The sequence below is a fragment of the Hermetia illucens genome, chromosome 3, assembly GCF_905115235.1.
Source record: "Hermetia illucens chromosome 3, iHerIll2.2.curated.20191125, whole genome shotgun sequence".
Classification (NCBI taxonomy): Eukaryota; Metazoa; Arthropoda; class Insecta; order Diptera; family Stratiomyidae; genus Hermetia; species Hermetia illucens.
Genome location: NC_051851.1, coordinates 175,018,662 through 175,032,814, shown reverse-complemented (window position 1 = coordinate 175,032,814; position 14,153 = coordinate 175,018,662). Strand labels below are relative to the sequence as shown.

Below are 14,153 nucleotides of genomic sequence, written 5' to 3'. Positions count from 1 at the left end.
TTTTGACAAAGGGTCTTACCTGAAGCCCATAGCTGTATATTTCCCATAAAACTACTCCAAACGACCAGACATCACTCTCGGTTGTGAATTTGCCGTAAAGTATCGACTCTGACGGCATCCATCTGACAGGGAGTAGGGACTTCGATTGAACCCTTGAAAATTCAGATTGATATACCACCGCCCTCCTCTATTACCATTACTAACAAATATTTACCTGTAATAATCGGAACTATAAATATCCCTGGACAATCCAAAATCTGATATTTTCACTGTCAGATTCTCCCCAACCAGACAATTCCTGGCTGCCAAATCCCGATGTACATAATGATGGCCACTCAGATACTCCATTCCATCACTTATTTGCATGGCAATATATAAGAATTGTCGTTGCGTTAGTGATTTTCCTTCATTCGGTGAATTCGCAATCAGATATTCATGCAAATCACCATGCGACATATACTCAAACAACATGCACAAGGGCTCCTTGTTGAGTACAACGCCAAGGATACAAACGATATTGTCATGTCGTAAGTCCGAGATAAGTTCAATTTCACGCTTGAAATCAGTTTGGGTTTTTGTCGAGGCATTCTCCTTCAGAGCTTTAACGGCCACAAAGATTTTTTCGCCCGTCTTTTGTGTTAATTCGCCTTTATAAACTTTCCCTGAAAATAGATAGAAGCGGACAAGTCCGTGGTATTAAGGATACGGAAACCAAGTTAGTTAGAAATGACTGAAGCAAAAGGGGAGACCAGAAATGCTATACGATTTCCTGGGAGAGTCAGAAAAAAAAACAGAAACCGGGAAAAGTTTTGCATTAGGAAAACTACAGGATTGTATTGTTCAATGGGAAAGTCCTTGTTGGAAGCGCGCAATGAGATGATTCCCTTGTTCTTTGTTCGGTTTCGTGTCGAGTGAATGAGATTTGAGGAGCTTGTCTACTTCAGTGCTCCATTTTTCGTTGCAAGGATGTAGAGTACTTGAAAATTTGCATTCTGTATTGTACAAACAAAGTTTTCTAGTTTGTTTAGGACAAGTTCCGGGAAGGCTGAGATCCATACCGTACGTGTGAATGATGTCTTTGCCTTTGTTATGGAAATCCCATAGAGAGTTTTGATAGAATTTAGATGGAAAGCAGGTTAATAAGACCAAGTTAGCGCGTTGCACTCATTATCTGAGATTTCGTCCAGGCAAGACTATTCTGAGGCACGACTAACGCTGATTCACTGAATATCTAATTAGTAAAGGCATGTCCTTAAATAATTGGACTGAAAGTAATTTTGGTCCACAGAAGACTCTCAAGGACCCATGCATTTGCTTCCGTACAAACTACCCTTGGTTTGAAAATTTGAATTAGAATATACCGTAAATTTGCCAACCAGTCCTATTAAGGTCCCTTTTGCGTCTACCATCAGTTTCCTTCACTTCACTATTTCCATCTCAAACAAAAGGAAGCACTTCTGCTGGCACTTACCGAACGCTCCCTCTCCAAGCTCTTCAACAAATTCAACATCTTGTAGAGTATATTGTGGTACCCTTAGGGAAGAACTACGTCCAGAGTTCTGTTGTCCATTTGGTATGTTGGTTTGATTGAATAGACGTGACATTTCAAATGAGGAATTCATTTGTGAATTTCCGTAGATGTTTTTGTCGGCATTAGGTAAACTTATCTGAAAAAGGAGAAAACAATTTTGTGTTTAATAATTTTATTTAGATTGCAGGATTGGGTTCGTGATATAGTCCTTATGGTGAAGCTTAGAATGTATAATTGGTATTAGCAGTTTGAGAGATACCAGAGATTTTTTGGGCAAAGCATTGTGAAAACCTTCTTCTTTTGATTAAGGTGTATCAAATTTGGTGCTACTTCCTCTGTAGGGTAAGGTAAATCCTGTCTAGGAGGAGGTCCCCCACTAAAATCGGAGTCTTCCATTCTGCGACTACATCTTGGCCCTCGATGTTGGCCCTTAACTTTGCTAGATGTCTCTTAGTTTAGTTTAGTTAGTTTAGTTTACTGGGGGGAGCCGCAGCTCCGAGTACTCAGGGCTTTTTTAGGCACATTGTACTATCCCCGTAAATCGCCTATTCAATGGCTTCGCCCCCTCGTCGTTCGCAGGCTTTAGCGAATCTTAGAGCATTCTCCAGAGGCAGAGAGTGTGCAAATTCTTTATTGAAGAAAACCTTACCAAGGTGGCTTCACCTGAGACCTGAGGAGGCCGGGCAGATATATAAAAAGTGCAGGGCCGTGTCCTCCTCCTCTTGACATTGGCTGCACATAGTCGAAACTACCACCCCAATCTTTACCATATGGTAGTTTAAGGAGCAGTGTCCCGTTAAAAGCTCCACTAGGGTTTTATGTCCCACTTCATAAGGGACAACAAAAATGCCGCTCTGGCGATCTCAAGTTCTTTCACAAGGATTTTCGCCTGCCGACAAGAGTTCAAATTTCTTCACTTGGCAGCGTGAATCCTTGCAATTTCATTCTTCAGAGTTGACTTGACAGTGAATGGCCGGATTTCAAAACCTGGTTGTGGATAAGGACCCTTAGGGAGGCAGTCTGTCAGCCTCCTCATTACCGATGATGTTTGAGTGCCCCGGTATCCCCATTAGGAATGTTTCGTTCAGGCGGCCAAGTTTCAGCAGTACCTAATGACAACTCTAAACCAACTGGCTTGATATGTCGTTGCTGTTTAGTGCTGATAATGCTGCCCGACTGTCGGAACAGACTCGAATGGTGGTTCCATTTTTATCGCAGCCGGATTTGTGAAGAACTGCGGAACTACTGACGCAATACACGCTGCGCGGTTACTTATGGAGAAACACCGGGAGAAGCATCGCCCTCTTTACATTACCTTTCTGGATCTAGAGAAAGCGTTTGACCGTGTACCACACGAACTCATCTGGTATGCTTTACGACAACACTTCGTGCCAGAAGAACTCGTGCGCTGGGTTCAATTGCTCTACCACGATTCGAAAAGTAAAGTTCGAAGTATGGCGGGTGTATCAAAACCGCTTCGTGTCTCTGTTGGTGTTCATCAAGGAAGTGCCCCCTCACCACTCCTCTTTGTCCTTGTTATGGACACCGTCACACGGGATATCCAACGTCCAGCGCCCTAGACACTGGTTTATGCAGATGATGTTTTCCTAGCATCTGATAGCAAAAATTATCTCGAGCAACTTGTCCAAAAATGGAATGATCGCCTCATGCAACACGGTCTCAGATTGGATTTAAACAAAACTGAATTTCTGACGACCGATCCCCATGAAACAGGCACAATCACTGTCAGCGGCAGTGATCTGCCCAGAACTGAGCGATTTAAATACCTCGGGTCAATGCTATCAGCCAATGGAGAGCTGCGTTATGAAATTGTTTCACTCTCCTTCAACCTGGATGAAGTGGCGTTCCACAACTGGTGTCCTTTGTGATCGACGTATCAACGAACGTCTCAAATCTAAAATTAACCGCAATGTCGTCCGTCCAGTCGCTCTCTATGGTTCTGAGTGTTGGCCGACCATAAAAGACAATGAACGGCGTCTTGCGGTAATGGAGACGAAGATGCTATGTTGGACTAGTGGCGTCACACGTTTAGATCACATCCGAAATGAGGATATCCGCGATCGTTATGGGGTTGCACCGATCGTGGAAAAGTTGGGAGAGAGGCGTCTTCGATGGTATGGTCACGCAATTCGTGCAAACGAGAATTCACTTGCCAAGATTGGTCTGAACATCGAAGTCGATGGTAAACGACCAAAAGGCAGATCTAAGCAACGGTGGTTTGATACACTGGATGGGGATTTGAAAGCCTCGAGATTGCACCCAGATCAGGCATTCGATAGAGCCAAATGGCGAAGCCGATCACGACGAGTCGACCCCGCTTGTGAACGGGACAAAGGCTGAAGAAAAAGAAGAAGAAGATATCTTCGCCTGAAATATGGTCGTCATTTTTCCAAGTGGCCGGGCGAGCTCCGTAATCGGATTCTCCGAGAATACCCCTGCTCCCGATCTGCCCTCCATGACTGACCGTCGGTGAAGATTATTAAGTCTGTAATCTGAGAAGACTCATGGCCATTTATCGGGCATTCTTTTGGTGATTACGACAGTGTAGGTCTTTTCATGCCGGTAATTATTACGACTAGATCGTCCGAACATGCTTGCTCGCAGACTTTCTTGTCCTCTAGGAGTCATAGCAGGGTATCCATTACCAGGAGCCATAACAGAGGAGAGAGACCTCCTCCCTAATGACATCGTGCCTCAATAGACTTCTGGCCGACTAATATGTGGATTTTTCTCCACTCTAGCATGTGAAGGATTCAACTGATTAACAACGGTTCGATTCCATGCTGTCTTGCCTTATCGCAAATTGCGCCGAATTAGGCATAATTGAAGGCACCTTCGATGTTCATGACTGCACCTGAAGCGTATTCTTTTTCGGACTTTGCCTTTTCAATTTTTGCCTTGAGTTCATGGAGTGCTGTCTCCGTGAATTTGTCTTCTGGTTGGCGTGTTGCCTATGGTAAAGTGGCCATAGATGTCTCTTACTTTTTTGCTGGTTTTTTTTTCGTGCCTAGTTCATTGATGGTCAGTTTTGCATCAACTAGTGCTCCCAGCTATATAACTTTCGGTTCTGAGATGGTCTTGTGGTAACTAAGGCGGATGTTAACCATATCGTCCTTTCTGTAGTTGGTTGTAATGGAGACCCTTTTACGACAATATGAGAAAAACTCTTGGGGTGGGGGTTCAATTCTTGGTTTTACCACTGGACAGAGATCATTCCTTTCACTTTACGATCCAAAATTTTTGATATATTTTGATATAATCGGGTCTGAACCTTCCAATAATTCGATGGATTTTGTATATCTAGCCCCGAAGGCTACACTCGCAGGCCTTCCGTAATATTGATTTGAAGCTTGCTGGGTTTGAAAAAAATTATGATAGGTTAGCAGCTGAAATCCTCCCTCCTCTTGTTCTAGGAAAATCTGAGGTGAATTCTGCTGAAGGTTCTGTGTGTCTGCTGCTGTTATTGGTAATCACCGAAGGTTCCAAAGCCTACACTTGCAACGTTCGGTAATATTCCCTTCTAGCCTGCTGGCACTGAAAACAATTGATGTTCGGTTAGCGACTGAAATCCATGCCCCTCTTGTTCCAGGAAAAACTGATGTGAAAATCAAAAAGGGTCCTTTTTGTCTGCTGCTGCTATTGGTAATCACCTGGCCTCTTTTTTGAGCTTGCGCAAAGTCTTCTTGATTAGAGACAAAGACATTTTTAACACTGCAGTTTTTCATTCGTTAGTTTGGCCACCTACTAGGGAGCCGTTGACAGCTCAGAATTAGTTAGATTAGTTAATCATTGGGCGAACTTCTTGGTCGTCCAGAAAGCATCCTTAAATGTCCCGATGTGGTAGCCAAGCAAACTGGCTCTTGCGAGATATCTGGTATTCCCCATCTTTTTTCTTCTTTCGCATCATGTACCACCGAATCCCAGTACAGTCCATCATTACTTGGTATTTCCTTTCATAATTTTCACACTTTTTGGGCCTGTCCTGATCACTAGAACATGCTTGAAACCTCGGCATGGTATGACATCCTAAGACAATGACTAGAAAAGGGTGTCAAACAGCTTTGGCCCGAAGTTGACGAATGGTGACCACAATTTATTTCCTGGATTCATTAGACATGTTCAGTGAAGTGAAGGGCTATGACTAGGAGCAGAGTTTTTAAGGCAAGCGTATCAGAAATGCGTATATTTCTTGCTAAAACCCATCGGTTCACAAATTCAGACGGTCCAAAAGTGGCTGTGGAACCGCGTTTGTAAAATGACATGAGAGAGACGAACGTGTTCAAAGAGTACCCCATCCCCCCCCCCCCCCCCCCCCCCCCCCCCCTCCAATCCTCCACATTCCCGAGCCTAGCTAAGAAAGAGGCGTGGAAGTGGATGCCGATAGGACACTTCAGTGGAACTTCAATATTTTTGGGCGGCCCTTCACGATCACAAAATTTTTTGGTTTTTGGTGTGGCTCTCGCCTCTAGGTGGGCTCTGGCCACCAAGGATGGTTTCTTGGGCCATCGACCAATTCCATCAAGCTATTACGAGTACTTCCAAGGAGGTAGTTCTTTATATAACTCACTGTACTGCATGCAGACCCGATGGAAATTTTCTTAGGAGAAGCAGGCGGTGTGCCAACCGCTACTGAACCTTTCAGTCACCCCTGGTTCTGTCTAAGTGTGGGTTGTCGGGCCCGGTGTTAAGCCAAGGTAATAATGATCCTTGGACGATGTCCGACCGTCACCTGAAGGTCGCTTCTGAAATTGCTACGTCTTTCCAAATTAGAGCCTTATGCATGAAGCCAGCAGCAATTGTCAAAATTGGTTAGATGCCAACTATTGATCTCCCTGTCTACTTTTTGCACTTAGACAGGACCTCCCCCCCTCTAGCTAATATGCATGTTCACAACTGTTCTGAGTGTACATTGCCGCAGCTAGTGTGCACTAGTAGGCGTAGCTTAGGTTGGCGTATGTGTACTCAGAGCACTTGCTAGCTTCGGGATAATACTTCTTTTATTACTAAGTACCTTGATTCTAGTCAAACCTCCGGAGAGTGTCGTTTCCACGTACTCGTGAAGGGCGATCAGACTGAGTCTACAAGGGACTTATTTGAAGTCACTTTTGCGACGAAGCTTCAGCGAAAGTATATACTCCAAGGAATTCCTGGAGGATGGATCGGTTATTTGCGGTTGGCCTCATTGTAGTTGTAGTTGTGTCCATATCGCAGGCAGAATTCCTTCTGGGCTCAAATTTGGAATTGCGCTATGCAACTCAAGTGACGTACCCCCTAGTTGCGCAGAGGTGTTAGATAAGCCTTGCATCCACTGGTATGTATTCTGAGCCAGTACTGTGGTGACTGTGTTCTCCAAGTCAATCTGAGTCCGAAGACGACCATGCGATTATGCCTAAACTTCCAGGACCTTCATTACTATGTATCAAGAAGCAGCGACTTTCTGTATCGTAATAACCTCCAGACCGGTCATTAAGTCACGGTAGGTGTCTATGATCATAGCGAAAATGATCTAATTTCACTTTCAAATTTGTTCGACATGGCAGACCAACAAGGTCCTTTGAAAACTCTTTTGGAGGATCCTATTTTGTTATCACCAAAGTCCTAAAACATCTTCGAAAGATCACCTTAAGACCATCATCATCAATGGCACAACCGGTCCAGATCTGCTTTACTGAGGATAATTTTCTCCAGTACCAGGGTAAAAAGGATGCGTGATAGGGCATGGCATCCCCTTGTCTTAGACCGTTGTTGATGTTTAATGTTTTCGAGAGTCATGCGGCTGCTCTTATCTGGCCTCGAAGATTGATCAGGGTCAGCCAGAATATCTTATAGATGGTACTCAGCAACGTGATGACAATTAAAAAAGGGATCCTGCCAATGTGTAGTGGAATGAAGTCGCTCTTTTAGTTAGACCCTTACATTCGAATCTCTCAAGGCTCCTTTAGTTGAGCCTGTGAAGGCTCTACCAGTCGAACCTCTCAGAGGTCCTTGCATTCGTACCTCTCAAAGTTCCTTGCATTCGAACCTCTCAGAGGTCCTTGCATTCGTACCTCTCAAAGTTCCTTGCATTCGAACCTCTCAAAGGTCCACCTTTCGGGATCCTAAGGACTCTTCTATTCGAACTTCTCAGACTTCTATTCCAATTTAAATTCAAGGCTCTAACCAAAATATTAACCCTTCTAAATTCGCATTAATTAACCCTTATTTAACTCAAAATTTCATACTTACATTCTGTATATTTGTCATCCCTTGCTTCTTCGTTCGACGATAACAAACGAATACAACACTGGATATGATAAATCCCAAAATTAACACGAATGATATGATTATATATAACCACATTTGCTCAGCACATTTAGGGATGTTACAATGCTCCTTTGTTTTGTCATCAACAAAACACCATGGTTTCATTTCACTATTTCCGGGATTTCTGGAATGAATAGGTTTTACTTTGAATTAGTATAGGAAAAGTGTGTATGAAAATGATGGTGGCAAATCCAGAGGGGGGTTGACAGGGCTCAGGATAGAATATCAATTAGTGTTTGCTGGAATAATGGTAATCCTTTGATTTATGTTGTAATTAAATAGGGATAATCAATGGTTGGTAGGCGGTGCTGATTAGTTGCTCCTGTTGACGTTTATGGGGTTCGATAGTTTTACGACAGGACATTAGGTGTTTGTTATGATGAAGCTAGTGAGTCCTGGCTATAAATACGCTTTGTAACTTTCCCTCCAACTGGGGAAAATAGGACTTTTATTTCTTTTCAACCCTCCTCATGTTTGCCTACCTCGAAAAAAGCCACCACCTGTCACTCACCTGCAATAATTCTGTCCTGCCAACTCTGGATAGTCAGCAATCTCCTTCATCAATCCCGACCATTTCAAACATTGTTTCCCAGTCGCTGAGACTGCAACTGTACCACGATATCCGGATCCTTGCTCCCAATAACAATCCTCATCGGGCGATACATCAATTGCAATCCCGAATGACGAACAGTCCTTATCCAATGGCAAATCCTGACAATCTTCCAAGGGTAGTTTTTGTCCAATAGTTGGATGTCGTTTGGCAATTGCATACTCCTTCTGGCATAGTTCATTCTCAAGAAGTTCACACTCACCCCGACAGATGCGTCGAAGATTCTCGGTGTCGCGGGTTGGTGGTGAATTGCCACGACGATGTGGCGTTATGGAAATGGATGATGTTGGGGATGATGATGACGAGGAAGACGATGAGGAGGATGATGATGATGATGATGACGATGGTGATGAGGACAATGACAACGATTCATCATAGAGGGTCGAAGTGGATGGTTCGTCTCGATTGCTGTGATAGTAACGTTGCTCGGATTTACGGTCCAAGTAGCGTTTATTACGTTCTGATATTGGCGTTCCAACGTACTGTTTGGATTTCTTGGTACGAAGATCTCTGTTTGCCAGATAAGCGAAATATTGATGATTTGTTCGTTCGGGTGTACGACATATTGGCAAAGTGCTGTAGCATAAACTTGGCAATGCATAGACCCTACAATTTGCATTCATGTCCCTGTCAATGAGAATAACAAAGTTTATAGGATTTCTGGAGTTGTTAAATTTTCAATTTGGTAAGTTATTAATCATTTGGGAAAAGGACTTTTCCGTTAAGGATGATTGAAGAGATTTTGATTGTGCATATTATTGGGAGTGTGAACATCTGGTAGTTTATATTCCAGGACGATGCAGTAATTAAATTTGCTCATTAGCCTAAACTGCTTTGAGTTTTCACTAATTTGTTGCAAGAATAGACCATCCCTGTAAACTGGACATGTCTTCCTTAATTTAGAAGGCTTCCACATAGTCCCCCTGGATGCTGCATTGAAGTGTACTTTTTTTGGAAGGTGTCCTTTCTATTTATCTTTGAAAATTTGGTGCTAGCTAAGGCTGATATCCCAAATCATAGGTCTTTCTACTTGGTTTAGAGTTGTGCCAAAAAAAAACATCACATAGCCCTCGGATGAACTAGTTTGCGGGGTCTGAGGGAGATAATCCGGGTTCCCGTCAAAAACGTCCGCTTCCCTTCCCTCCCCCTGGGTGTAATTTTCTTAAAGACCTCCTATTGCGGAACCTGTGGAAACCTCGTTCTCTGGGGTATCATCTCCTGCACCACTTTCCTCTTGATGCACTTGTTAGTGTCAATGTGAGCCAAAGGTTTTTTTAAGAAAAGGTTCCTCCGTTCAACTCTCTTACTTGATTTATTCATAGTTGCTCGCTGTTCGCACCAACCTTCTATCGGATGAGCTTAAAATTCTTGCGTTTCATAGCGTGTTTGTGATTCAGATATGCTGACGCTGAAGGGTGACAGTTTTAGATGTCATTTTGACGCGTGGTCTACTTCATTAGTCGCAGGAGAAAAGCCATTGAAAGCTGACAACGAAAATGAATTTCAGGAAGGGGGTATCTGAGTTTTGACGAGGAGAATACCTAGGAATTTGAGTGGTTGGGCTGTGCATCGAAGGTTTATCCAGAAAGACGTTGGTTTGCTGAATTGAGCCAGTCGTGAATGCAACGTTGCATATTCGGAAGCTCTGAGAAAACTAATGCGGTTCTCTCTAAAAATTGAGAGAAAATTTCTCTCCTCTCCCTGATACTGGATAGAGCTGCTAGTTGTGATCTTTTTTGCTCAACTTAATTTGGTCTTCAAACTCAAAATGTTTAGACAGAGCAATAATGGATTATGTGCGAGGTGTATCCCGAAAAAACCTGCACAAAAATTCGACTACGAACCGAAGGCTCTAAAGTGGTGCGATTTGCGCTGGAAAAGATGTTGAGGCCTCTTGGCGTTTGTGGTTAGTTACCTGGAAGTAGTGGTATCGTGAGGATCATGTCTTCCGGGAAGTGCGGATGCACCGGTACGTGGTCTAAAACTTGATTATTTTGAACGTCAAAAATGGGCTGCTGACACTATGGATTTAGTTAGGGTAGTATATGCGGTGAATGTCATGTCAAAAGCATGAATTTTCGATTGATACAAGCAGTTCCTGGACGACCAGAGGGATGTAGATGACAAAGTGTGCTCTGGGCGTCTATCAACATCACCTACTGATGACAACGTTATAAAAGACAAAAACTATCAAACTCAATTCGCCGTTTAAATGTTAGGATGCCAGAGGAAGAAACTGGTGTGTCAAAAGTTGTGGCTCATTGAATTTTGAAAGGAAATATGCAGAGGAGAGAAGTGTGTCTCAAAATGGTCTCCAAAATAGTGACTAACCATCAGACCAACGCAGCGAGTTGCCGGAATGCACGGAGACTGAAGTTCATTTCTTTGGCAGAGTAGTGAGTGGTGATGAAATAAGGATTTTTGAATATAATTCTGAATCAAAGCGAAAGGAACGAGTGGCACAGTCCCTAATCCTCAAATAGGTGCCAATGACCAAATCTGGGAGCAGCGTTCATGGTCTTTTTTACTTAAAAGGTGTCATTTACAACGAATTTGTGCCCTAAGGTGTCAGTTTGACGTTCAAGTCCTTATTTTCGATTACGATAAAAGGTGAAATCTGTGAGGAATGAAATCTGAAATGCATCACGCCGTATCTTCCTCCTTGTGCAATAGTTTTCCGGCAGGAACGGGGTGAATTTGTTGCCTCGGCCGAAGTTCGGTTCAACTGTGGCACCCCTAGAGAGTTCCCTTCTGTTTTCAGGAATAAAATGGATCTTGACAATGTCTCATCCGAATGGGGCCACCCTGGAATAATACGATAATTACTAGGGAGACAGTTCGGGCTTTGGGGTGAGGGATGATGCTACATCGGAATTCGGCCAGGAAACCAATTGATGCACGGGCTGTATTGGAACACTGCCATGTTGAAAATACCTTCCTTTCGTCAGCAGTTTTCTCTCCTTGTTAGCACTTTATCGGCAAAGAGCAAACAGTGCTTGCTCAAACTATGGTGAATTTGATTGTGGCTAGTGTCGAGGCTTCTCCTTAATTCTGGGTAGGGTACCCAGGTTTTGTGTCAAGTGATAATTGAATCCGGATACTGGTCCGCCTCAACACGGTGTCATATAATTTGTGATAATGCGAATGTTCTGTCAAAATCTTGTCAATCGCAGTCTTACTAATATCAGGGATCTGTACGCACATGCCAACCTTCAAGCAATTTTTTCTGCACTTAATTGTTTGATTCGAAACCAAATAAGGTTGTTCGTCATTGACGGCTGCACGTCTATTCTTGAACCCTTTAGCCCGTGTTCGAACGATTTTGAGGTCTTTGCATTAGAGTATTGCCTGTGCTATGTAACAAACGTATCCACTGCACACTCCGTGTACTGTAATTCTCCAGATGAATAGGGACCCGTATTACTATTCCTCCAGTGAAGGCATCGTGTGGTTGCGTCTACTAGCCGAGTTAGGCTGGAAAACCTGACCTGATACTTCCCCCGTATTCAGTTTTGCTACATGAGCCAAGGTTCCGGATTCAGAATTAACGAACGCCGTGCAAGAACTGTGGGTCATTGAACCAGAATTCGTAAACCATAACTTCTGTGGAGACCGGCCTCTGAAAGCACAATTCGCAGGATTAGATTTCGGATTCACATAGTGTATGTTCCCAGCAGAAAAGTTTGTCTTCAGTATCCTTCTGATTCCTAATCCAACAGAGGGCCACCTCGGAATCAGTATATGCTATGAATATAGTAGGAAATGACCCTAAACTTTTCCGTACATCCTTGTCCAATTCTGCTAGAAGCACCACGTCCTCCAATTTAAGTTTCGGAATGGCATATGCTTTGGTCATCCTTACTCGGGTGGGGTAACGCCTCAATCAACCGAACGGTGTATCTTTCGCTAGCCTTTGTCTGATTAAATATGATTGCTGCATAGTCATCCATTGATGCGTCACTAAATCCTACGAGCTCCACCTGCTCACCATCAGACCCATGTCCAGTTCAGCGTGGACCGGACTGGACCTCATTTGAGTGTACTAGTGATGTCAGGACCGTTTCTAGTTGAGCCTTGGATGGCTTTTTAATCGCATCATCCCAGCCATACCCTTCCTGCTATGAACGCTGAATTTCACTCCTGAGTTTCATCACGATTGGAAGTAACCAGTCGATCGGATCGAAAATAGAAACAACTATACTTAGAACGATATTCAAAATTGGATCGATGCTATAGAGGAAGCAGTCTTCCTTGGGGTTGTAGTGTAAACCAAGAATCTTAAGATCGTTCTTTGCCTTCTCCAGATCAACATAGGATTCAATTTGCTGACGTTTGTCAATGTGCTGCAAACTTCTATGCTATTAGATGCCCACTTTGGTAATGGATGTTGATTTTTCCCTAGCGTCTCCGTAATTTTGCGGATGATTTCCTGCGCCTTGGTCACACTATGGGCCCCATACCGCAGGTCATCCACATAAAATGGCATTTTGGATAATCCAGGGAGTTCTCTTCCTGTGGAATGCTATCAGCTGCTATCTGATGGAGTTTGCGGAAGGCCAGCCAAACCAGCCGTAGGCCAGCGTTTTCAAAAAATACTCCTTAAGTGGTACTTCAGGACTTTGCCTCCAAAGGATTTTGAGTTTTAGTTGACCTTCGGGTTTCAATAGTATCTGTCGATATATTTTAGTGATATCACTAGAATACGCAGATTTAAACCGGCGCATTCTAAAGAGGATGTCAAAGATGCGGTTTGTCAATTTCGGCTCCGGGTGGATCATCTGGCTTAAATTGACTCCATTTGGTGTCGGGCTTGACGCGTTGAACACATTCCATATTTCCGTTGAAGTAGCCTCCCGCTGAATCACACTTAGATACGCAATGCCGTATGCTTCTCCACTGGTGTCCCCTTGGAATTCCCTTGGGACCTCTTCCCTGTGCTTCAAGTTCCAGTACCCCCTCATGAATTCGTATGCCTTGAGCTTAAGAGCTTCATTCTCTGCTCATCTTTTTGCCTGAGCGAGATAATATTGTATTTAACTGCCTAATGGTAGGAATTCCCTATTCTTATGTTGTCCTGTCGTCATGGAGTTGGTACCGCCTGTTTCCGTCCCATAATGATATTTCGAGTAGAGCTCTTCACTACTTAATGGCATTTCCCAAATGGCTTTAAATTTTTGCTCCCATTCCCTTCCGCTCCATATGTTGACGTACACTGTGGCAATGGATTTTCAACTGGCACTATCAGGCCCAGTCTGCGGTTTTTGGAGAAGAAGACTATCCACCATTTCAACACCATTCACAGTTAGCTGCGTTAGGACACTATATCCTAGTAACACTGGAGCACGCGATTCTTATTCGATTACAGGATCTGCCAACTTCTTTCCCTACAGCAAGGTTTTCCCTTGATGTCGCTTCCTCAAATGGAACCTTTAGCCATCCTTTTGACCACCAAAGTCTTTGTGCTGACGTCAGAGCCATCATCCAACTGAATGGTGATACAGACCACCGATGACACCTTTCGAGCCGAAACTCCGTCAACCCCGGAGATCTCGACATTCGTTTTCTTCTTTTTTAAGCGAGGTATTTACACTAGGTTTTCGGTTAAGTAGCTGCTCTGGCAGGCCCTGGTCGATAAGACAGCGCACGTGCAAGGCTGGGTCATCCTTTATCCCAATCTTAACCACCGCG

General features: G+C 43.7%; 2 protein-coding genes across 7 annotated transcripts in view; one reads left to right on the top strand and one right to left on the bottom strand.

The window, feature by feature from the left end:
- The window catches only part of LOC119650678 (calcineurin-binding protein cabin-1-like), a 261,076-nt gene that overhangs the window by 47,347 nt on the left and 199,576 nt on the right, over positions 1-14,153 (top strand). The gene's annotated exons all lie outside the window — the stretch shown is intronic.
- Positions 1-14,153, bottom strand: part of LOC119650679 (tyrosine-protein kinase transmembrane receptor Ror) — a 175,218-nt gene that overhangs the window by 1,319 nt on the left and 159,746 nt on the right. For all 6 annotated transcript variants that reach the window (XM_038053634.1, XM_038053637.1, XM_038053633.1 and 3 more), the window contains 5 exons: positions 8,367-9,092; positions 7,778-7,979; positions 1,472-1,667; positions 215-662; positions 20-152 (listed from right to left, as the gene is read on the bottom strand). In XM_038053634.1, the coding sequence (XP_037909562.1) occupies positions 20-152; positions 215-662; positions 1,472-1,667; positions 7,778-7,979; positions 8,367-9,092 (1,705 nt within the window). The remainder of the gene's footprint in view (positions 1-19; positions 153-214; positions 663-1,471; positions 1,668-7,777; positions 7,980-8,366; positions 9,093-14,153) is intronic.